At 44.9% G+C, this 23,619-nt stretch overlaps 2 protein-coding genes and 1 long non-coding RNA gene across 3 annotated transcripts; 2 read left to right on the top strand and 1 right to left on the bottom strand.

Moving 5' to 3' along the window:
* Positions 1-6,441: 6,441 nt before the first annotated feature.
* Positions 6,442-19,292, top strand: LOC311103916 (uncharacterized protein; the record flags this gene model as incomplete). Its single annotated transcript, XM_084145540.1, has 14 exons — positions 6,442-6,523; positions 15,125-15,227; positions 15,315-15,436; positions 15,770-15,979; positions 16,151-16,216; positions 16,310-16,407; positions 16,556-16,609; positions 16,888-16,941; positions 17,115-17,188; positions 17,498-17,636; positions 17,778-17,900; positions 18,010-18,085; positions 18,653-18,768; positions 19,233-19,292. Exons 2-14 carry the CDS (start codon positions 15,127-15,129, stop codon positions 19,290-19,292), a joined length of 1,293 nt encoding a protein of 430 aa, XP_084001666.1. The 5' UTR covers positions 6,442-6,523; positions 15,125-15,126.
* Positions 9,578-12,887, bottom strand: LOC311104324 (volume-regulated anion channel subunit LRRC8D-like; the record flags this gene model as incomplete). Its single annotated transcript, XM_084146138.1, has 4 exons — positions 9,578-10,700; positions 10,830-11,207; positions 11,604-11,854; positions 11,961-12,887. 4 exons carry the CDS (start codon positions 12,885-12,887, stop codon positions 9,578-9,580), a joined length of 2,679 nt encoding a protein of 892 aa, XP_084002264.1.
* Positions 19,293-20,140, top strand: LOC311103965. The gene is made up of 3 exons (XR_014610126.1): positions 19,293-19,405; positions 19,533-19,622; positions 19,963-20,140. It is a non-coding gene; the product is annotated as an uncharacterized lncRNA (long non-coding RNA).
* Positions 20,141-23,619: the final 3,479 nt, after the last annotated feature.

Raw genomic sequence — 23,619 nt, 5'->3', positions numbered from 1 at the left:
TTGTCTTGATAGCGCAATACAGTGGGCGCGTTCCAGCGTATCACTTTTGTCCAGAGGTTGACCAACATTGGTCAACACCTTTCAAAGTGTGTTGCATTATGGGTATAAAAATTGTCCAACTTGCCACATGACTGCAAGACCTTTAGAACAACCACATGCATGAACTTTCGACTGCAGTAGGCTGGACATTTCTGCAGTTGCTCCTCACCAACTTGAAGTCGGAACCAAAGCATTGTGGGAGACAACCTTCAGTTTTTTGTAAGGAAAACATTTACATTTACATTTTAGCAGACGCTCTTATCCAGAGCGACTTACAGTTAGTGAATACATATTTTTTTTATACTGGCCCCCCGTGGGAATCGAACCCACAACCCTGGCGTTGCAAACGCCATGCTCTATCAACTGAGCTACATCCCTGCCGGCCATTCCCTCCCCTACCCTGGACGACGCTGGGCCAATTGTGCGCCGCCCATGAGTCTCCCGGTCGCGGCCGGCGGCGACAGAGCCTGGATTCGAACCAGGATCTCTAGTGGCACAGTTAGCACTGCGATGCAGTGCCTTAGACCACTGCGCCACTCAGGAGTAGAAAAGGCATTACATGCTCATAAATGGTTGATGTCGCCACCTATCATTGGTTATTATGTTTACTGTTTTGGGTGGATGACTATTTAGAGCTGTGTTTCCATCAAGCTGACTTTTTGCGGATAAAAGGCTGTGCGTGATGACGTAGTGAACATAAAAATAACTTTGACCATGTACCGAATACAAAATACAAGTTAAATGGGTTTCCATCGCATTATCAACTCTACTGATAGCTTTGTCACAAAAAACGGTTGTGTTATATATAACATAGCTTTTCTTGACTCCAAGTTTACTTCAATATGATGGTTATTATATCAATATTTGAGCATAAAGGCATTTCCACCACCATTTCTCACAATGGATTTTACTGACGCAAAAAGATCACACCATGTCGAATGAACAAATTGTCTGTCAGCATTTATAAAATTGTACCGGCATTTCATGTTTCCATCACCCCGGTCGTTACTTTTTTCATGCATGCATTCATCTGCATGAAATGGTTGGATGGAAATGTGGTTATTGTCGTGTTTCCTAGAAACAGCAGAAGTTGTCAGACAGCAGTGCGTACTGTATGCATCTCCCCCGACTTTACTGGTCAACTTCCATCTACAGTGCTCTACTTTCAGCTTACCACTCAAACACGCTCAGTATTTTCAACCTAACTACAGTTTCCCCTGGTAAGCAGAAGTGGGAAGTTCTCTGTCTTTCTACACCTGCTATAGAGCCCCACAGTGGAAGTGTCATAATACCCATAAAACCTAAGGGTCAAACAGGGAAATGGTTCCAATAGTTTTTCCTCCATTCATTTTTCCTATAGGGGATTTTAGAAACACTTCAAATAAGGGCTATGTTTCGTGTAGGCTTACCCTGGCGTGATTTTTTGATAACCATGTAAATCTCTCTCCGACAAGGTGACATTTATCAATATATTTGGCTCTATTTACTCTCAGATTCAAAAATGCTAATTAACATCAAAGTAGACATGCAAAACTACAAATCTCTGCAAGCTCCTGCACGTCATCTCTAGCTGACACCTTTGCTAACAGGTATTAAAACTTGCACTAGACAGTTCACATAATTGTCCATTTAAAGAAATGTAGCCAAATTATTCATTACTACATTTAGCTAAAATTAGATAGTTAATCCAGAGCTTCTCATCCAGATCATCATGGCATTTGTAGTTCTTTATGATAGCCACATTAACAGCTAATTAGCATTTAAACCAAAAAAAATTGGGGGGGAATACAGGCGCATATATAGATAAATCACCTTGTCCTAGAGAGATTTGCATGGTTATCAAAACGCCACGCCAGGGTAAGCCTACACAAAACACAGTTAACGTGGTAGTCGAAACTCAGAAATTTTAGACTTGCTGTTTGTAGTTATACACGTGCCGTGTTCAACCAGTTAGCAAGTCTGACATTTCTGAGTTTCCTAGTTCCGACTAGCACATGAACGTGGCATGTGTCCCATAATGTTTTTCAATGAGATTCAAGATAATAGCATCACATTTATGAACATGCAGTCATATAGCTATGTACAATTATATTATACTGAACAAAAATAAACGCAATATGCAACAATTTCATTGATTTGACTGAGTTACAGTTCATATAAGGAAATCAGTCAATTGAAATAAAATCATTAGGCCCTAATCTATGGATTTCACATGACTGGGAATACAGATATGCATGTTTAATTTTCGTGGCGGAAATTTGCAGAGTTACTCCTTTCTTTTCTCTGTCTCGTCATAGCGACTACCAATCTGACACCATGTTATGTTTGTTCCTTTGAATAATGACAAACCGGGGCGTAGGTTGAACTACTTTTAATAAACTGATACTTTAGCTAGCAATCTCCTTGTGTAGCCATGCAAGGCATACTTCAACTTCCCCCCCTTGCATAGCCTGCTGAGTAACGTAGTCTTCATGTTATTAACACATAACAACACAGATACCCTAAAGAAAATAGGCCTCAGCATCTCATCCTGGTATGTTTTTGCATTCAAATTGCCATCAATAAAAATCTTCCTTCCTTTGAAAGAAAACTACTTTTTCTCTGTAACTAAACATGTCACATCACATTTGTTTACTCAATCTGCATAACATGCCATTTTCAATAACACACATTTCTTTCCCTTTTTTTTCTCAACTAAATGCAGTCTCTGTCCAACAATACTCTATTGTGGCTCTATTTCTTTTCACATAAACAAAAACATCCAATCCAGGTGCCCCTTTTTTTTTCATATATATATTTTTGTAGCAATTCTCAATAAGCCTTTCAGAGGCTCTGACAGTCCTTTTTGGTCGTTCTGCTGAAATGCTTCCTGAAGCAGTTGGACAGCGTTCATTGTCAGTCAGGGTGTTCTGACTGAATTGTCCATTGGTAAAGGCATTTGACACTTCAGCAGTATCCTCCTGATGATCCTCAGTCCCTTGAGTGAATGGCTGAAGCCTTAGATCCACTCTGTTTCGTCTCAGTTGTGATCCATGCTCCGTTTGGATCTCATAGGATCGCGGTGCAACTTCTCTCTGCACGCACCCTTGCTGCATCCAGGTTCCTGTAGTGATGTCTCTGAGTCGTACATGATCTCCAGGTTTCAGTTCAGGTAAGTGTCTTGCACTATTGTTGTGTCGCTGTTTTTGTTTGTCTTTCTGTTTTTCCTTTGCGAGTTTGATGTTGTGAGCACCTCTGGGTGTTAGCAAGTCCTCATGGATGGGTAGGTTGGATCTGATGCGACGTCCAATCAACATTTGTGCAGGTGAAAGTCCGCTCTGCAGCGGTGCGCTGCGGTAGATCATCAGACTTTTTAGGAAGTCCTCCTTTCCATCATGTGCCTTTTTCATCAGACCTTTGACTATTTTGACTGAACTTTCTGCTAAGCCATTGGACTTTGGGTAGTTGGGGCTGGAGATGTTGTGTTGGAATCCCCAGTCATTAGCGAACGATCGGAATTCAGAACTTGAACTGCGGGCCATTGTCCGAGTACAGTTCAGACGCAAACCCATGTCTTGCGAAGACTGATTTCAGGTAGGTGATTACAGCTTTGCTGGAGGTAGTTGGCAGTGTTGCTACTTCAGGGTAGTTTGAGGGGTAGTCGGTAACAACAATGTGACTTTTGCCATTGCAGTCAAAAAGGTCAACTCCAACTTTGTAGTAGGGTCGATTGGGTACTGGAGGAGGCATTAGCGGTTCTGCTTGCTGCTTTGGCCTGTAGGTCAAACACAGTTCACATGAAGCAGTGGTCTGGCTGATTTCCTGGTTCATTCTTGGCCAGTACATTACTTCTCGTGCTCGTCGTTTGCATTTTTCCTCACCCAAGTGGCCCTCGTGTATTTTCTGTAGCATTTCTTTGCGTAGTGTCATGGAAATGACAATCTTGTTGCCTTTGAACACTATGTCATCCACAACAGTGAGCTCTACTCTGCACATCCAGTAATCCTGTATTCTCCTTGGACAGTTGTTTTTCTGTGCAGGCCATCCTATCAGTATTGTTTCTTTCAACTCTGTCATTGTTTGGTCAGCTGCTGTCTCTTTTGATCTGCGCCATTCTATCAGAAGACACAGGAAGTGATGCTACAATCATGTCGACGTAGGCCTGAATCTCAGTGTTTTTCTGTGTGTCGGCGCTCTCTTTCTTGTCGACTGCTCGAGTGTCGGCGGCGAACATGAACTTTCCCGAGGTGTAGATCATCTTCACGTCATACTTTTACAGTCTGATCAACATTCTCTGGATTCTCATTGGACAATCATTAAGTGGCTTAGACATGATTGACACCAGTGGTTTGTGGTCAGTTTATACTTGGAAGGTTTGTCAGTAGACGTATTGGTGAAACCTTTCGCACGCGTATGTGCTCGCCAGTAGTTCTTTCTCTATTTGTGCATACCTTGTTTCTGCGCCTGTCAAGGCTCTGGACGCATAAGCGACAGGTTGCCATGTGTCGTCATTCTGTTGCAGAAGAACTGCTCCCAGGCCAAACTGTGATGCATCTGCAGAAATCCTTGTGCTTTTCTCTGGATCATAGAACCTGTGCACTGTCTCTTCCGTGATTGCCTTCTTTAGGTTTTTGAAGCAGTTTTCCTGCTCATGGGACCATTCACATTCGTTTTTCTGTTCCAGAAGACATCTGAGTGGAGCAGACTGTGCTGACAGTTGAGGTATGAAATTTGCAAGGTAGGTGATCATGCCCATGAAGCGTCTCACGTCGTCCTTGTCCTTCGGGCGCTCCATGTTGTTGATGGCTGATGTTTTCCTCGGGTCTGGTTTGACTCCATCCTCTGAAAGTACGTCTCCCATGAAGGTAAGTGTTTTCACATCAAACTCGCATTTGTCCTTGTTTAGTTTCAGGTTGACTTTCCGTGTCAGGTCCAGCACTTGTCTCACTCGCGCGTCGTGTTCTTCTTTTGTGGAGCCCCAGATGATAATGTCGTCCATCATGGTCTCTACTCCTGGAATGTGCTCGAAGATCATGTGAATTGTCTTGTGGTAGACCTCTGGCGCTGAGAGAATCCCATATGGTAGACAAAGAAATCTGTACCTGCCCTCAGGTGTGTTGGATGTGCAAAGCCTTGAGCTTGCATCATCTAGCTTAATTTGCCAGAATCCTGATGAAGCATCAAGCTTACTGAACCACTTTGCTCCAGCAAACTGCGACATTATCTATTTTCTGGTTGGCAACTTGAAATGCTCTCGCTTGATAGCTTTGTTGAGATCTCTCGGGTCTAGACATATCCTGAGATCGCCGTTCATTTTCACCACAATAACCAGTGAGCTTACCCAATCTGCACGCATGCACAACTGGAGTAATTTTGTCATCAGTACATATTTTGTGTTCTCCAGGTAAACATCCGAGACCCTCAAACACATCCTCGTACTCAGCCAGTAGCAATTCTTGGTCATTTTCAGTCTGTGATGTCACTTCATACACTCTTTTCACCAAATTGAGCTTTTCACATGCACTGATTCCGAGAATAGGCTGTACACTATTTTCCACGATCAGCAGCTGTGCTTTGAACTGTTTTCCTTTGTGCTGTAAAGTTACTATGCAGCTTCCTTTAACCGGTACGTTCTCCCCAGTATAACCAGTAACTTGATTTTCACAGGGTGTATTTTTCTCTTCACTTTCAGTGTTTTGTAGTCATCCAGCAACAACCGGTTTACCTGAGCTCCAGTATCGAGCTTGAATGGTATTCTAGTTTCATTCACAGTCAATGGCACAATCCATTCAGCTTTTACTGCATTGCATATTTCCACAGAATCAACAAAAAATTATTCAGTCTCCTCTTTGACTGTGTGAACCTTTTTCTTTGTAGCCTCAGCTTTGCAGCATTTTGAGAAATGCTTATTTTTTCCACAGTTGTTACACGATTTGCCATATGCAGGGCAATTTTTTGGCTTGTGGATAAATCCACATTTTCCACATTGTAGTGTTTTGATCTTTTGCTTGTTTTTGTTTTGTAAAGCCTTGTGTTGCTCCTCTCTTTTTATTGCACTGACATCTCATCCTGCTCAGCTCTTTAGCTTGTGTTCTGGTGGTTTCATCTGCTCGACACATTCACTGCTTTATCCAAAGTTAAATCTTGCTCACGCAGCAATCTCTCCTTGAGTCCATTATCAAGTATGCCACAGACTATCCTGTCTTTCACTAGTGAGTCTTTCAGGTTTTCAAATTCACACGTTTTGCTCAGTGTGTTCAGCTCAGCCAAGTACTGGTCAAAACTGACTCCCTGTTTCTGATCATGAGAGAAAAACTTGTATCTCTCAAACGTGACGTTCTGGCTTGGTACAAAGTACTCTTCAAATTTAGCCATGCGCAGATGTCAAGTTTGCCTAGTCTAGCTGAAAGCTATTGTAAATGTCCAATGCATCCTCTCCAATAACATGCAGAAAAATGGAAGCTTTCAATTTGTCATCATCTCCCCCTGCTCCACTGGCTGCTAGGTAGATATTGAATCTCTGCTTGAAACGTTTCCAATTGTCAGCTAGATTGGCTGTTAACTGCATAGGAGTAGGAGGACTAAGCCTATCCATGACGGGAAACAGGTACAGTTTCAATTTCTCTTACTTCGGTAGGTTGCTCATCAACAGATTCCAGTGCAGCCTCGCTCTCGCTGCTGTCACACTCGCTGCTGCGGATCGTTGGCATTGCTCTTGCAAGCTAGCATTTTCGACTACTCACGTCACTTGACTTGTGGTAGAATGTTTAATTTTCGTCGCGGAAATTTGCAGAGTTACTCCTTTCTTTTCTCTGTCTCGTCATAGCGACTACCAATCTGACACCATGTTATGTTTGTTCCTTTGAATAATGACAAACCCGGGGAGTAGGTTGAACTACTTATAATAAACTGATACTTCAGCTAGCAATCTCCTTGTGTAGCCATGCAAGGCATACTTCAACCCCCCCCCCCCCCTCTCGCATAGCCTGCTGGGTAACGTAGTCTTCATGTTATTAACACATAACAACACAGATACCCTAATGAAAATAGGCCTCACAATGGGCCTCAGCATCTCATCCTGGTATTTTTGTGCATTCAAATTGCCATCGATAAAATGCAATTGTGTTCGTTGTCTGTAGTTTATGCCTGCCTATACCATAACTCCACCGCCACCATGGGGAACTCTTTTCACAACGTTGATGTCAGCAAACGGCTCACTCAGACGACGCCATACACGTGGTCTGCAGTTGTGAGGTCGGTTGGACGTACTGCCAAATTCTCTAAAACGAAGTTGGAGGCGGCTTATTAACATTACATTCTCTGGCAACAGCTCTTGTGGACATTCCTGCAGTCGGCATGCCAATTGCGGCACTCCCTCAAAACTTGAGACATCTGTGGCATTGTGTTGTGTGAGTGGTTTTTTATTGTCCCCAGCACAAGGTGCACCTGTGTAATGATCATGCTGTTTAATCAGATTCTTGATATGGCCTGTCAGGTGGATGGATTATCTTGGCAAAGGAGAAATGGTCACTAACAGGGATGTAAACAAATTTGTGCACAACATTTGAGAGAAATGAGTATGGTAAATTTCTGGGATCTTGTATTTCAGTTCATGAAACATGGGACCAACACTGTTGTTGTTTGAGCATAGCCTGAAGGTAGGGAGGGGCAGTTCCTCTTGCTGTTCCGTAGGTAAGCACCATGGTCTTTTAGTGGATGCGAGCTTCGACTGGAAGCCAGTGGAGTGTGCGGAGGAGCGGGGTGACATCAGAGAACTTGGGAAGGTTGAAAACCAGGCGGGCTGTTGCAGGGGTTTGATGGCACAAGCGGGGAGCCCAGCCAACAGCGAGTTGCAGTAGTCCAGACCTGAGAGGACAAGTGCCTGGATTAGGACCTGCCCCACTTCCTGTGTGAGGTAGGGTCGTACTCTACGGATGTTGTAGAGCATGAACCCGCAGGAGCGGGTCACTGCTTTGATGTTTGCAGAGAACGACAGGGTGTTGTCCAGCGGTACGCCAAGGTTCTTTGCGCTCTGGGAGGGCGACGCTGTGGAGTTGTCAACCGTGATGGAGAGGTCTTTGAGCGGGCAGGCCTTCCCCGGGAGGAAGAGCAGTTCCGTCTTGTCGAGGTTTAGCTTGAGGTGGTGGGCCGACATCCAAATTGAGATATCTGCCAGGCACGCAGAGATGTGGATCGCCACCTGGGTGTCAGAAGGGGGAAGGAGAAAAGTAGTTGAGTGTCATCCACATAGCAATGATACTTCTACCTGATGTCTTTCATGAACATTTTCGATTGCGTTTTCTATTTTGTAATCGAATACCTTATAAAACATATTGGGAAGAAGTAAATTAATCCACGAATACGAATATAATTTTACATATCTTAAATGATCGCGTTTTTATGAATTTTATGATATAATGTTGAATCTCATTCAAAAACAGTATGTGAGATGATCCAGGAAGTAGGCGGGACTTTCCTAGTGTATTAAATTAATTAAGTCACTAAGATTGACCATGGTCTTGTGTACAGTAGAACACACACACACACACACTTCATTTATTCAATAAACTTTATTTGTCCTCAAGGGGCAAATGTTTTTGCAATTATTAATTGGAATGTGTTTTGTATTACATTGTAGGTCTAATGATAACATAGTCCCAATCAGCACCAATAAGGGCATGTACTGTAATTAGTATTTAACTTAAATTTAATTTAAAGTTTTAATCATTTCGGTAGTCACAATAAAGTGCTAATTCTCTGAACAAGCATACTATTGTATTAGTTTCACATCAGTATTAGTTTCACAAAAAGCTGCACCCAATGCTAGTAAGATTAATTTTAGATTTTTGAAGATTAAATATGTGCAAAACAAGTACGAATAAATTTTAATGTTAATCTTATTGGTCGTTTAAATCCTTTCAGTCTGTCCAATTTCAGTCTGTTTCCACATGTGCAGTTTAGGCCTTTGAACTTCATAAGCTCATTGGAGCTCAGGGTATTGTCCTCCTCAGACAAACAAGTCCCAGAAAGCCCAAAGTTTCAGTAAGCCTGTGGAGGGATCTCTGAGCTCCGCCATGGGGATAATAAAGATTGTTCCATGTCAATGTCTAATCCAGTGCAGTAGCACATGCATTCATCCAGTCTTATGCAGCCTCCTCCAAAAGCCTGTTTTTGCCTTGAGAGTGAATGAATAGAGGACTCTCATAGTGGAAGCAAAGACTTCTCAGTTTTTCCATAGGGTTATATATATTAATGTTATATAAACAGTACAGGGACATAAGGCATCGAACATTTCACTGCAGCAAAGTCTATGAACTGTCATGTAAAATCACTTTTTGTCTAGGAAGATTGTGGATGTCAGCACTGCAGTGATGTACCCCACAATCTCAACAAGTGATAAACATAGAAAAGAATGGTCAAGAAGAAAAAGAGGTGGTAAAAAAGAAAAGAAGTGGTCAGAAATAAGCAGTAAAATATATATGAATTGTCCGAAACAATACAAACACTACAAGATGTTGAATGTATTCAATGACTGGTTAGACAATATTCATCTCCAGTTCTATATCCGTGATTCCAGAGCGGAGGAGAAGCTCCACTGGGTAGCCGAGAAGTAGGGGAAGCTATCTGAGTCTGGACGGGAGTGTGATTCTAAGGATTTGCCAGTAGGAGAGCCAGGCTGGGTTAGGAACTCCTTCAAATGGCGTGGCAGTGCATGGAGCAGCCAGTCTTCCACCAGCAGACCTTCTCCGTGCAGTCCTGAACAGAAGCCCAGCTCCATGGGCAGCTCCTCCAGACTGTTGCTGCGCAGGTCCAGCCTGGACAGCTGGCTCAGGTTGCTCAGCCCTGGAGGCAGGGAACCCAGGGAGTTGTGGGATACATTCAGGCTCCGCAGCTCCAAACAGCGACTGAAAAGCTCTGGAGGCAGGCTCTCCAGCCTGTTCCCACTCAGGTCCAGCTCGGTAAGAAATGTCAGCGCCCCTACCTCTGCCGGCAGCTTGTCCAGCAGGTTGCCAGCCAGTAGGAGGCGACGTAGGTGGTGGAGGTTGAAGAGGGCCGGGGGAAGGCTCTGGAGCTGGTTGTACCCCAGGTCCAGGAGCTCCAGAGCACGCAGCACACCAACACTAGCCGGTAGGGCCAGAATACGGTTATGGGCCAGCCTGAGGCAGGAGAGGCGGCGGAGGTGCGCCAGCCCCAGGAGCTCCTCCAAGGTCCGCAGGCTGTTGTGCTGCAGATCCAGGGTGCGCAGGCTGGTGAGGGCCAGCAGGGCCGAGGGTAGGCGTTCCAGGTGGCAGTCCTGCAGCTGCAGCTCTGTCAGGCCGGCCACACGCCGCAGCCCTGTCAGCACCAGCAGCCTGGAGCCCTCGTTGTGGATCTCCAGCCTCACCAGGCTTCCCGCCACCTCCCCCAACTCCCCGGGTACACGCTGCAGCATGCCCCTCAGGACCAGCACACGGAGGTGACGGAGCTGCCGGAGGCTTCCCAGGGCCCAGCCACGGCCCACCCCGCCCTCACAGCCCAACCGGCCAGACAGGTGCAGCTGCTGCAGGCCGCGGAGAGAGTAGACCCAGCCGGGGATCTCTGCAGCCTGGGTGAAGGTGAGGTGCAGGGCCTCCAGACGCTCCTGCAGAACCACCAGGGCACCAGGCTGCATGGCTGCAGTACAGTGGTACAAATGAAGCTCCCTGTTGTGACAAATAAAACAGTTGAAGCCCCTTGTCTAGAACACACCAAGCCAAACACTTGTATAAAGTGTATATTTCATGAACATTCTTTCAATATTTGGTGGCTTCATTGTTGGCTATATGGCTCACCTGAGTGAGGTCATGTTGGCCACCTGTGCGGGGAGCTTGGCGTCCGTGATGAGCTCCAGCTTGAGTACCACCAACTGGCTGAGGGTGAAGAGGGCGGGGGGCAGGCGCGGCAGGGCCACCAGCTGCAGCAGGGGCCGTCCCTCGGGGTCGACCGTGGTCATGGAGCGCAGCCTCTCGGCCCCCCAGCGCCTCTCCAGGCTCTCCTCCAGCAGGCGTGTCTCGCTGACGGGTGACAGGAAGACGGAAAGGCGCTGGGCCAGCAGGGGGTCGTACTGGTCAGCCATATGTAACAGGAAGGCCAGGTCATTACACAGGTCAGGGACATCCCTCATGGAGCCCAGCTCCCTCAGTTTGTTAAAGGAGTATTGACGCAGGCAGCTGAGGGGTGGACAACCACAAACAGAGCACTGTATAGTTAACAGTAAAGGTACTAACAGTGTATTATGCTGCAGACAGTGGTGGAAAAAGTACCAAATTGTCATACTTGAGTAAAAGTAAAGATACTTTAATTAGAAAATGAATCAAGTAAAAGTGAAAGTCACCCAGAAAAATACTACTTGAGTAAAAGTCTAAAAGTATTTGGTTTTAAATATACTTACGTCTCAAAAGTAAATGTAATTGCTAAAATACTTACGTAGTACTTTAAAGTATGTTTACTTAAGTACTTTACACCACTGGCTGCAGAGCAAAGCCAATTAAAACAGATGGGAAAATAAAATGCAAATTACAGACACAACACTCAAAAAAGTCTTGACACTAATCTGCTATCCAGACCTGTGGAGGATCCAGCTGAGGGTGTAGAGGCTCAGCAGGCCAAACAGCCCCACCAGGCTGATGTAGGCCAGCAGCAACTTGTGGAGGACTGAGGCCAGGGCATGGGTACACTCAAAGGCACTGTAGCCAGTCAGGGCATGGGCCTGGGGCAGGCAGGTGTGGGTGAACGAGATCGAGCCCATCAGAGGGGTGGTGTAGCCCACTATCAGCACCACCAGCAGCAGCTTGAACACCGTCTGGGCCAAGTACACCTACAGCAGGAGTGAGGAGGAAACAGGGATAGTGAAGTGGAGGTGTGGTATGATAAACAGATACATAAAAAAAGAGTTCAGAGACATTCAGTAAATGACCCCTGACCTTGTAGATTACTTCAGAGTTCTCACAGTGGGAGCGGAAGCGGCGCACCCTCTCGAACAGTGCCCTGGCCTGTTCTCCGTCACTCCGGTCCAAACTGGCAACCCGCCGTGAACCATCCAGCACCACAGGGGATTTGGAAGCCGGGACACGGGCCCGGGACAGAGACACAGAGGACAGGGAGGAGGTCCGGGAGAGAGTGGAGGGGCAGGGCGAGGGAGGGGTTGCAGTGGACGCGCTATCCGATCTTACCAGCAGGGGGCTGTCTGTGCCCGAGTCCAGGCTAGACTGGCGGTTGCGGGGTATGGAGGGTGAAGACAGGAGAGTAGGAGGAGGCATTTGGAGATCCTGGGGTCCTGTCTCCTCCCCTCCCTCCTCCTGGCGGGCGGCATGGGACAGGGCACGGGAGGTCCAGGGCGACTCACAGCACTTGGCCAGGATGGCCAGGAAGTGCTCTATGCGGGCAGAGGTGAGGGGGAAGTGGAACCAGAAGCAACCGCTGGCCAATAGCACCAGGGACTGGAGTAGAGCCACATAGGGGAAGAAGCGGGAGTACCAGGGCAGGGCCTCGTGGTAGCACACCTGGCTAATGTAGACGTACTGCTGGTAGTCCAGGTGGGTGCGCCTGCCCCTAGCAGGGGTCCAGGGGTTGGCTGGTAGGGGGGGTGGCTTGTTGGGGGGCCTGTTAGGGGGGTGCGGTTGAGGGACGGCACCACTGCTGGAGGAGGTGCTCTGGTTAGTGGGGGTGGTAGCGAGGTCCAGGGGGAGACACACCACCCTGTCTCGAGACAGCAACAGGGTGCCTGACAACACAGACACCATGAGCATCAGCACCACCAGGTACTCCATGAAGACCTCCCACCAGGGCTTCAGCAGCTTGGAGCTGCCCTGCCGCTCACTCGGAGAGGCCAGCTCTGACAGGCTGAACATGGCTTATGCTGGGTGAAGGGCTGGCTAACAAAATGGTGGAATCGTGATTCTGCTGTCACCAACTCCAATGCTTCTTGTGCCAGGATCCTGACTCAATTGCAGACCTGAAAGGAATCAGTTGCAGTCCTCCAGTGGGACCAGACCAAACATTGGTGTAGGAGATTTGACTGTAGGGAAAGTGACAAAATATTCAGAAAAGGAAGTGAGAGGAAAAATAGCACTATATAGGAGACAGACTCATTTATGACTGGTCTCCTGTTCAACCCACTATGTTTTTTCCCCAACCAGCAAGTCTTGTGGTGTAGAACTGTTCCAGAGAGCTTTGTTAAACAAACTTAAAGTGCTTACCCTCCCCTTCTGAAAGAGAATATGCTTAAAAAACACTTGCCTAATATAGTTTACATTTTAGCAGACGCTCTTATCCAGTGCGACTTACAGTAGTGAGTGCATACATTTTCGTACTGGTCCCCCGTGGGAATCGAACCCACAACCCTGGCGTTGCAAGCGCCATGCTCTACCAACTGAGCTACTATGGTTCCAAGTAATAGGGTAATATGTGACATCTTGTTGACTGCAGTTTTAATTGACACACTGCCATATACAGATATGAGGTAGTAGACTAGTCAGTATACCAGTGTTCCCTGGTTATGACAAGTAGGGTAGGCTAGAGGAAAAGTGGACAACAAAATATTGGAAGTGTCATTCGCATTGTGTTACACCTTTATGTGAGTGTGACATTGGACTGCAGTATTTCAGTAGCATATATTTAGGCTAAGATTTACATTTAAAGTTGATCAGTTATTAAATCAGATGCGTTAAGTATTCTCAAGAGTTGTTAAATAACACAATGCAAAAATAATAAAACTTACCTGCATTCACAGCACGTTTGTCAGACAGCTTTCTCTTTCACAAAAACGTTTTCTTATCCGTATGCTGCTCAAGCGGTGTCTAGAAAAACAACAGTGAATTGTGCGGTGCATCGCTCTGGGGTGACTAGTCCGGTGCGGTCCGGTTCTCTCAAGAATTAAACTTCATGAAAAACCTTTCTATTGCGGGCGGTGACTGGTGTTGCGAGTGGAGCGCCGCGGCAGTGGTGGTGACTAAGACGGGGTTTTGGCTCTTTAACGGTTGTCATGACGAAGTGGGATGTCGAGAAGAAATCTAATTCATTTCAGCACAGTCCGGACCCAAAGCCTTTTATTGCAATAGAAAGCTCTGCCTGTAGCCTAGGCCTACCCCCCCCCCCCCCCCCCCCCCACTAAAAAAGTATTATTACAAAAAAATACAATATCTATTGTGCTTATTTATTTCACCCTGGCTGGCACAAGTTCCCTCTTACAGTAGTTTATAGGCTTACCATTTTTATCATGAGACTCCAATCGACCTAAAAAATGAAGGCTATAGTTCAGCTGTCCGGGCCAGGGACTAGAGATGAAGTCTAAATTAGCTGTTTAGCTAGGCTAAATCTAATACAAATTACAATACATCACATTTCTTGTGACATTTGTATTAATTGTACATGGTCCCTTTTGAATAAACTTAATAAATAAATAAAATAAACTCATGGGGTTACTTATTCGAACAATCAATTTGGAGACGAATGAGCGGGAGGACCACTGTCAATCAAGGGTCCGTGCTATCTGGGAACCTTGGGACATACCCCATTGAAGTTGACATTTAAAAGGGTTAAGGTAAGGGTTCAGGTTGGGGTTAAGTAAGGGTTATAGTTAAGGTTAGGGTAGGGGTTAAGGTTAGGGTTTAGGGTAGGGATCGCACTGCCCGTCAATCAAGTAGCTCAGAACACGCAGAGAGACGATTATGACGTGACCTGGGTTCAATCGACACAACAATGTAAATAACCATGTCATTGCAGTTTTCAACACAGTGGCTCATTTGCAAAGTTTCACTTGCTCTTGCAACATCTGATTTTACAGACTGCGAAATTACTGAGATTACTGTAGCATATGAGTGCAAGACTTCGGTAAGTGGAAGGCTATTTATATCTGTGATAAAATGCCTGGTTTTAGTCAGTAGGCCTATTTGTTTAAAAGTAGGTTAATTTGAAATCAATAAAACTCCAATTGAAATTCAAAATGTTCCTAATTGAAAAGCATTGAAGAGACTAGGAATTGGAATTAGAGTTTTAGGCTACTTCCCTGAAGTGATGGAATTTTAAATGGAATTGACCCAACCTATTTTCAGCATGCTCTCTCTTGCTCTCTCACTCTCTCTCTCAGTCATGCCTAGGAGAAGCGAGAGGCTGGTAACCGTAGGGTACTATAACCAGTCCTCTGATGAAGAGTCTTCCTCCAGCATCTCCTATAGGGAGAGCCCCGTCAGGTGATTATGAGTTCATCTTGCGTGTGATCTTTTTTGTATTGTACGGTAGTGTTAGAACAATGTTAAAACTGTGTGTGTCCCTCTCAGGGTTTTCAATAAGAAGAGAACTGGGGGGCGTAAGGGTGGTTCTTCCCGATCCAGTCAGGCCAGCGGCACTGTCAGTGCCACCAACGTCACAAATGAGCGAAACATCAATGCTGATGACATTGGTACTGCAGACATCACTTCCTGTCCTAGCTAGTTGGTGTTCACATTGACAACCTCTATTAGCCCCTTGTGCCGACTAGTAGCCTGGTCTGAGATCTGTTTGTTCTGTCCTTCCAGCTCCTGTGGTCATTGTCACGCCATGGCAATGGCCATAGGAGTTGGCAAGATAGCACAAATAGATCTGGGACCAGGCTAAGCACCAACCCCCTAACCCCAACACTTGTGTCGATCGGAAATAATTTGATATGTATACACAATATACTGTAAATGTCTAAAATACTCAACCTCCCTTCTCTCCTTCTCTCTGCCTCTCCCCCTCTCCCTCCCTATGTCAGGCTTGGCTCCGACATTGAGGGCCACCCAGAGAAGGCAGACCTTCCTGTCTCCTTCTAGTGTGGCCCCCAGTGTGGCCCTGGAGCCCAGCCTGAGCTTCTCCAGCATGAGCTACAGCTCTGGCTACTGCTCTGAAGAGCCACCAAGGCTTAGGACACGCTCCAGCAGGAGCTTCTCTAGTGGCATCAGCACAAGGACCGGTGCTAGCTGCAGTGAGTGCAGTGTGTGTGTGTGTTTGTGAATGAGAGACAACATTAGAGACACCTGGTCTCTATGCTCGTAGTTTGTTTGTTAGCATTAGCTGAGCGTTAGCTTTTCTCTCTGCTTGTGCCTTGTTTGTTAGCATTAGTATTAGCTTTGGCTCTATGTGTCTCCCCATGTAGCCCGTTCATGGTTGCCTTCCTGGTTTGCCATCCTGCTCTTCCTCCTCCCCTTTCTTCTGACCTTCGGTGAGTGTTACATCACATGTTTACACATCTAAATGTCCTCCTAATCAACTAGATGTCCTCTGTGTAACTAGTACTACAATATCTTCCCAGCAGTATTCCTGTTTTCAACTGCATTCCCCACCATGAAAATGAATCTGATGACCCGACCGACTCAACCTGACCCTCGACCTGACCTGACTCAAAAGACTATGGTAGGACCTGTTTTTCATCTGTCTAATGTTGTACTTAGGCCTACTGTAAATATCATGTCTGTATTATCTATGACTTGATTGGGTGAATGCGGCATTGAAGCTATGAGCATGATAGTCCAATAAAGACTTGTTGAATCTCTTTCGACAGCATGGAACTCCTACCATGAATTCAGCTTTCGAAATGAAAATGGATAGTATACTGGTGAGAGAGAGCGAGAGAGAGAGAGAGAGAAAGAGGGATGAGAGGGAGAGAGAGTATGCTGAAAATAGGTTGGGATCAATTCCATTTAAATTCCATCATTTCAGGGAAGTACACCAAAATTCAAATTCCAATTCCTAGTCTCTTCAATGCTTTTCAATTAGGAACATTTAGATTTTCAATTGGAGTTTGTTCCCTTTCTCAATTGACTAGAATTTAAATGGAATTGACCTCAACTCCGATGGACATATTAATTTGGTTATCTGACTTGTGTCTTGCAGAGAGAGATTGAAATGATGAAACAGAAAGAAAAGCAGCAACGGGACATTTCCGAGGTGAGACGCCTCAATCTATCCCTTTAAATTGGCATACCTTGAAAGTTTAAAAACACTGCCCAACGTTGTGTTTCGTCCAATATTCTTTAATTTAGGTGTCAATAATTGCAGCTCAGGAATGAATTAAGGCAATGGAATTGAATTGAACTGAATTGAGTTTGTCTCCCCTACAGATGGTGCAAATAATGACTAAGGACCTGAGGGACGTGAGGGCCGAGATTGACGACATGAGAGTGAGCGTTGACAGGTGAGTGTGGGCCAGTCCTGAAACTAGCTCAGTGCCTAGCCCCTAGCTCCTAGCCCCTAAACCCTAGCCCCTAGCTCCTAGCCCCTAAACCCTAGCCCCTAGTTCCTAGCCCCTAAACCCTAGCCCCTAGCCCCTAGCTCCTAGCCCCTAAACCCTATCCCCTAGCTCCTAGCCCCTAAACCCTAGCCCCTAGCTCCTACTCCTAAAAGTTATGTTGTATTCTATTCTAGAGGACAAACCTCTCTCCCAAAATGGAAAATAAAGTTGTATTGTATTGTATTGGTTTGTATTGTATTGTATTGTCTCTAGTGTGGGCTTTGAGAGTGTGAGTTTTGATCGTCGCCTGGATCAGGAAGCTACAGAGTTCAGCAAGCAGTTGGCTGATCATCAAGAACACCAATTCCTTACTAGAGGAAGAGTTAGGGCCCTGGAGGACGTCAGCAACACGGTAATACACACACACACACACACACACACACACACACACACACACACACACACACACACACACACACACACACACACACACACACACACACACACACACACACCCTTTCTTTCCTAATGTATGTGATCTCTGTTTCTGTAGCTGCAGCATCAGGTGACCTCTATAAAGAACCAGCCTCCTCCCGCTCCGACACCAACCAACACACACCTGACCCCTGAGTTCAAAGAGGCCATGGGCAAATGGCTCAGAGATAGACTAGCCCAGGTAGTTTTTAAATAGTTTGTATTATTTGCCCACAAAATAAACATGAAATGTGATATAATCGTGTGTAAATGTATGTTTGTGTGTGGGTGTGTGTGTGTGTGTGTGTCAGGATGTGAAACAGGTGGTGAAAGACTACAGTCGTCCACTGGCTGACAAAATGCCCAACTTCGCCCTCGAGTCCCAAGGTTTGTGATATCATCACTGTTCAGCACCATTGTATACTGTATAGATCAGGGTTCCCCAACTGGTGATTTTATTTGCCCCCCCCCCCCCACAGTTTTCTGAGCAATTTTTTTTACATATTTCTTATTTTTTTGGACATAAAAGACTGTATAAACACCAGTTATTTTACTTTTGGAAATCTGTTCCCATGTATTCCCACGCATAATAGAGAGACACATGATTGTATACAAATGTAAGGCAAGTTTTGAAATGATCATGTTTTTGTCAAATATTATATCTGTTTGGGATTCTTTTATGTTCCGGTCCCCCGACCATCCACTCACGAAAAAATCGGCCCGCGGTTGAATCTAGTTGATGATTCCTGGTATAGACTATATTATTGAATATGCTCAGAGCTCACTGTGTGTGTGTGTGTGTGTGTGTGTGTGTGTGTGTGTGTGTGTGTGTGTGTGTGTGTGTGTGTGTGTGTGTGTGTGTCCGCGCGTGTGTGTGTGTCCGCGCGTGTGTGTGTGTCCGCGCGTGTGTGTGTGTCCGCGCGTGTGTGTGTGTCCGCGCGTGTGTGTGTGTAGGTGGCAGCATTGTGACCAGTCGGTGCTCTGAGACATATAAAACCGGTTCGGCCCACGTGAGTTTCCTGGGGATTCCCCTGTGGTTTCCATCAGAGAGCCCCCGGACTGTCATCCAGGTAGGGACCTCTCTTTCTTTCTTTCTTTCTTTCTTTCTCTCTCTCTCTCTCTCTCTCACTCTCTCTCTCTCTCTCTCTCTCTCTCTCTCTCTCTCTCTCTCTCTCTCTCTCTCTCTCTCTCTCTCTCTCTCTCTCTCTCTCTCTCTCTCTCTCTCTCTCTCTCTCTCTCTCTCTCTCTCTCTCTCTCTCTCTCTCTCTCTCTCTCTCTCTCTCTCTCTCTCTCTCTCTGTTTGTATATGCCATGTCTCCATCTTTCTCTCTCTGTGTGTTTGTCTCTCTCTCTTCCTCTCTCCTGCCTCACTCCTCTACTCACACTTTCAATCTCTCCCTCCCTCCGTCTGTCTCTCTCCTTCCTTTGTAAACTGTAATGTGGCCATGATTGAATGCACTTTAAAGATCACTATCAACCTGACACTCCTCTCTCTTGCTTCCCCCCTACTCTTCCCCTTCTCTCCTCTCCAAAGGGCCAGCGGGTGCAGCCTGGTAAAGTGTTGGCGGTTCCCACGGGGCCCAGGGCACCATGACCGTGGCCCTGTCTCACCCTGTCCACGTCACCCACGTTACTGTGGAGCATATCTCCGCCGCCATCTCTGCCACCGGACACATCAAAAGCGCTCCCAAGGACTTCGCCGTCTACGTGAGTCACCTCTGACCCCTGTATATTTGATCAGAACCACACAGGGATGTTTTTGGAGTGTTATGCTGAGTACCTTTAATTAACTCTCTATCTCTCTCTCTTTCTCTCTCTCTGTCTGTGTGTGTAGGGCATGGCTACTGACAGAGAAGAGGGAACCCGGCTTGGGACTTTCATGTTTAACCAGGCTGGGGATCCTGTCCAGACATTTAAACTGCCTGTGAGTCAGATACTAACAAAGAGATATTAGAGATACACATGGAAGAGACCCACTGGGCACACACTGGTTGAATCAACGTTGTTTCCACTTCATTTCAATAAAATTACATTGAACCAAAGTGGAATAGACGTTGAATTGACGTCTGTGCCCAGTGGGGATACACATGGTAGAGATACACGTGGTAGAGATACAGATGACATAATTCCAGACCATGACTCAGATTATTCCAATTTAATTAGGCTTTAAGCAGTTCAACTTTTGGGATGATTGTTTATGCAACAGGCGGGCTGAAATAATAAAAGTGTCAAAATGATTCTAACACTGGACTTTTCTCTCTCAGAACCTTAACAGTGTGTATCACTATGTGGAGCTTCGCATCCTCAGCAACTGGGGTCACCAGGAATACACATGTGTTTATCGCATCCGGGTTCACGGCAAGATGCCTTCTGTGTGAGACAGATCCGCTGTACCACAACCCAAGAATATCTTCTTTTCCATAATTGAGTGTATATTTAGCAACTAGCAAAGATATCAATCTAAATAAAATCTCTCTATTTGGTCGAATCTGGGGTGATTTAATGCGTACAAACTCACTAATATAGTATTGACACACGATGATGAATAATAAGATGCATTGATGCTCCATATCCACCAGGGGTCATTGATGCTCCATATCCACCAGGGGTCATTGATGCTCCATATCCACCAGGGGTCATTGATGATAAGGCAAAGACTACCAGAGTGTCAATCACCACCACTATAAGCTTCTAACTATGTTAAAGAGTCACTAAATTATTGTGGGAGGAAATGTATTTCTTGGTCCATTATCTTGTCCTGGTGATCAGGCATAGGGTACTGTACAGTAATAGCATGTGATTGGGTTATTGGATTTGCCATTTGTTTTATGTTATTGAACTTCTATTTGTTCCATTTTGTAGGTGTGTGTGTGTGGTATCTGGGTCAGGTGGAGTTTTAGAACGCTTACAGTAACTAAATGGAGGGAGATTGCCAAAATGATGTAGCCTATTGTACACAGCTGTGTGTTTCTTAGGGTGTATGTCTATTCGTGATGGCCTAGAGAGGTTAGAAAAGCGGACGCTGGGACTGGATGGGTGCAACCTTGCAGTGATGGGAACCAGTGCGGATGTGAAAGGGATGTGTGAACTTGAGAGAGAGAGAATCTCATGACATTGTGAATCGCAGCTGAAAGAGACAGAGGTGGATTTTATAGCTTATTCTGCCTCATCTGATAAGCATGGTTTTCTGCAGTGCATCTACATTAATGTCCAATTCATCTCTATCCTTATATGCAGGTAACTGACAAAATAAATATATAAAGTAAAGTGTCTTAATAGGGCATTGGGCCACCATGAGCTGCTTTAACAGCTTCAATGATTCTACAAGTGTCTCAGGTGCCGCTCCAGAATCTCCCATAAGTGTTCAATTGGGTTGAGATCTGGTGACTGAGACACACACACACACATGCGCACTCACCCTTTATTAAGTCCCCTATGCTCCTTTGAGACCCCTCTTTCAAAGTCACTGAAATCTCTTCTTCTAGCCATGGTAGCCAAGATAATGGGCAACTGGGAAACATTTCTACACACTACCAGTCAAAAGTTTGAACACACCTACTCATTCAAGGGTTTTTCTTTATTCTTAGTATTTTTTACATTGTAGAAGAATAGTGAAGACATCAAAACTATGAAATAACACATATGGAATCATGTAGTAACCAAAAAAGTGTTAAACAAATCAAAATATATTTTATATTTTAGATTCTTCAAAGTAGCCACCCTTTTCCTTGTGTAAATGTATGTTTGTGTGTGTGTGTGCACACTTGGCATTCTCTCAACCAACTTCATGAGGTAGTCACCTGGAATACATTTAAATTAAAAGGTGTGTCTTAATTTGTGGAATTTCTTTCCTTCTTAATGCGTTTGAGCCAATCAGTTGTGTTGTGACAAGGTAGGGAGGTATACAGAAGATAGCCCTATTTGGTAAAAGACCAAGTCCATATTATGGCAAGAACAGCTCAAATAAGCAAAGAGAAACAACAGCCATCATTACTTTAAGACATGAAGGTCAGTCAATATGGAACATTTCAAGAACTTTGAAAGTTTCTTCAAGTGCAGTCGCAAAAACCATCAAGTGCTATGATCAAGTGCTATGAAAAAAAAAAAAAAAAATGTAGGCACTCACTAACTGTAAGTCGCTCTGGATAAGAGCGTCAGCTAAATGACTAAAATGTAAATGTAAACTGGCTCTCATGAGGACCGCCACAGGAATGGAAGACCCAGAGTTACCTCTGCTGCAGTGGATAAGTTCATTAGAGTTACCAGCCTCAGTAATTGCAGCCCAAATAAATGCTTCACAGAGTTGAAGTCAGAGACACATCTCAACATCAACTGTTCAGAGGGGACTGTGTGAAGCAGGCCTTCATGGTCGAATTTCTGCAAAGAAACCACTACTAAAGGACACCAATAAGAAGAAGAGACCTGCTTGGGCCAAGAAACATGAGCAATGGACATTAGACTGGTGGAAATTTGTCCTTTGGTCTGGAGTCCAAATTTAAGGTTTTGGTTTCAACCGCCGTGTCTTTGTGAGATGCGGTGTGGGTGAACGGATGATCTCCGCCTGTGTAGTTCCTACCGTAAAGCATGGAGGAGGAGGTGTTATGGTGAGGGGTGCTTTGCTGGTGACACTATGATTTATTTAGAATTCAAGGCACACTGCAGCGATACACCATCCCTTCTGGTTTGGGCTTAGTGGGACTATCATTTGTTTTTCAACAGGACAATGACCCAACACACATCCAGGCTGTTTAAGGGCTATTTTACCAAGAAGGAGAGTGATGCAGTGCTGCATCAGATGACCTGGCCTCCACAATCCCGCAACCTCAACCCAATTGAGATGGTTTGGGATGAGTCGGACGGCAGAGTGAACGAAAAGCAGCCAACAAGTGCTCAGCATATTTGGGAACTCCTTCAAGACTGTTGGTTAAGCATTCCAGGTGAAGCTGGTTGAAAGAATGTCAAGAGTGTGCAAAGTTGTCATCAAGGCAAAGGGTGGCTATTTGAAGAATCTCAAATATAAAATATATTTTGATTTGTTTAACACTGATTTGGTTACTACATGATTCCATATGTGTTATTTCATAGTTTTGATGTCTTCACTATTATTCTACAATGTAGAAAATAGTAAAAATAAAGACAAACCCTTGAATGAGTAGGTGTGTCCAAACTCTTGACTGGTACTGTACATGATAAGCATGATGGGATGTTAATTGCTTAAATAACTCAGGAACCAAACCTGTGTGGAAGCACCTACTTTCAATATCCTCCTGAGACCCTCCTTTATTATTATTTTCATGTATTTAATTTTACATAACATAAGTGTTTGGGATGAAAAAAAACGTTACCAAGAACTATATATATTGTTATTTATATTTGATTGTAAATGCTAAATTGTCTTCTGTAGTGGTCATTAGGACATAAATATGAACATTACAGTCAATGGGTACAGAAGGTGAAAAACATAGTTGCGGCATCCGGATGTCCACTACAGAGGACATTTCTTGATAAGCTCTTATTTAGCTCTTATTTAATGTGACAAAATTATTACAGTCCTGCCAACTCATTTAACTATTCCTGAGATATTCACTTTCTAGAAACAATTTTAATGTCAAACTCACAAAAATTATAATTAATAATTACACACACTTCTTTTCAGATTTCCAGGACCAGGAAGATAAAGTTGTCAAGGTCATACCCCCACACATGTGATATAATTGAAAAGCCCAGAATGTCCTCTCAAAGTGACAACAGGACTTAATATAGTGGCTTGTATGGCCTCAGAGATAAGGACCAATGACTGATGTCCACTAAAGAGGACAAAAAAGAATTGCTGGGTCTCAGGAGGCTATACTTCGTATCCCTCATTTACCCAAATGTTTCCTTTATTTTGGCAGTTACCTGAATATCCTTACATTATGTCA

The sequence above is a fragment of the Coregonus lavaretus genome (genome assembly GCF_964263955.1).
Source record: "Coregonus lavaretus genome assembly, chromosome: 28".
Classification (NCBI taxonomy): domain Eukaryota; kingdom Metazoa; phylum Chordata; class Actinopteri; order Salmoniformes; family Salmonidae; genus Coregonus; species Coregonus lavaretus.
Note: the sequence above shows the minus strand (reverse complement) of the source record. Positions and strands in the feature narration are given on the sequence as shown.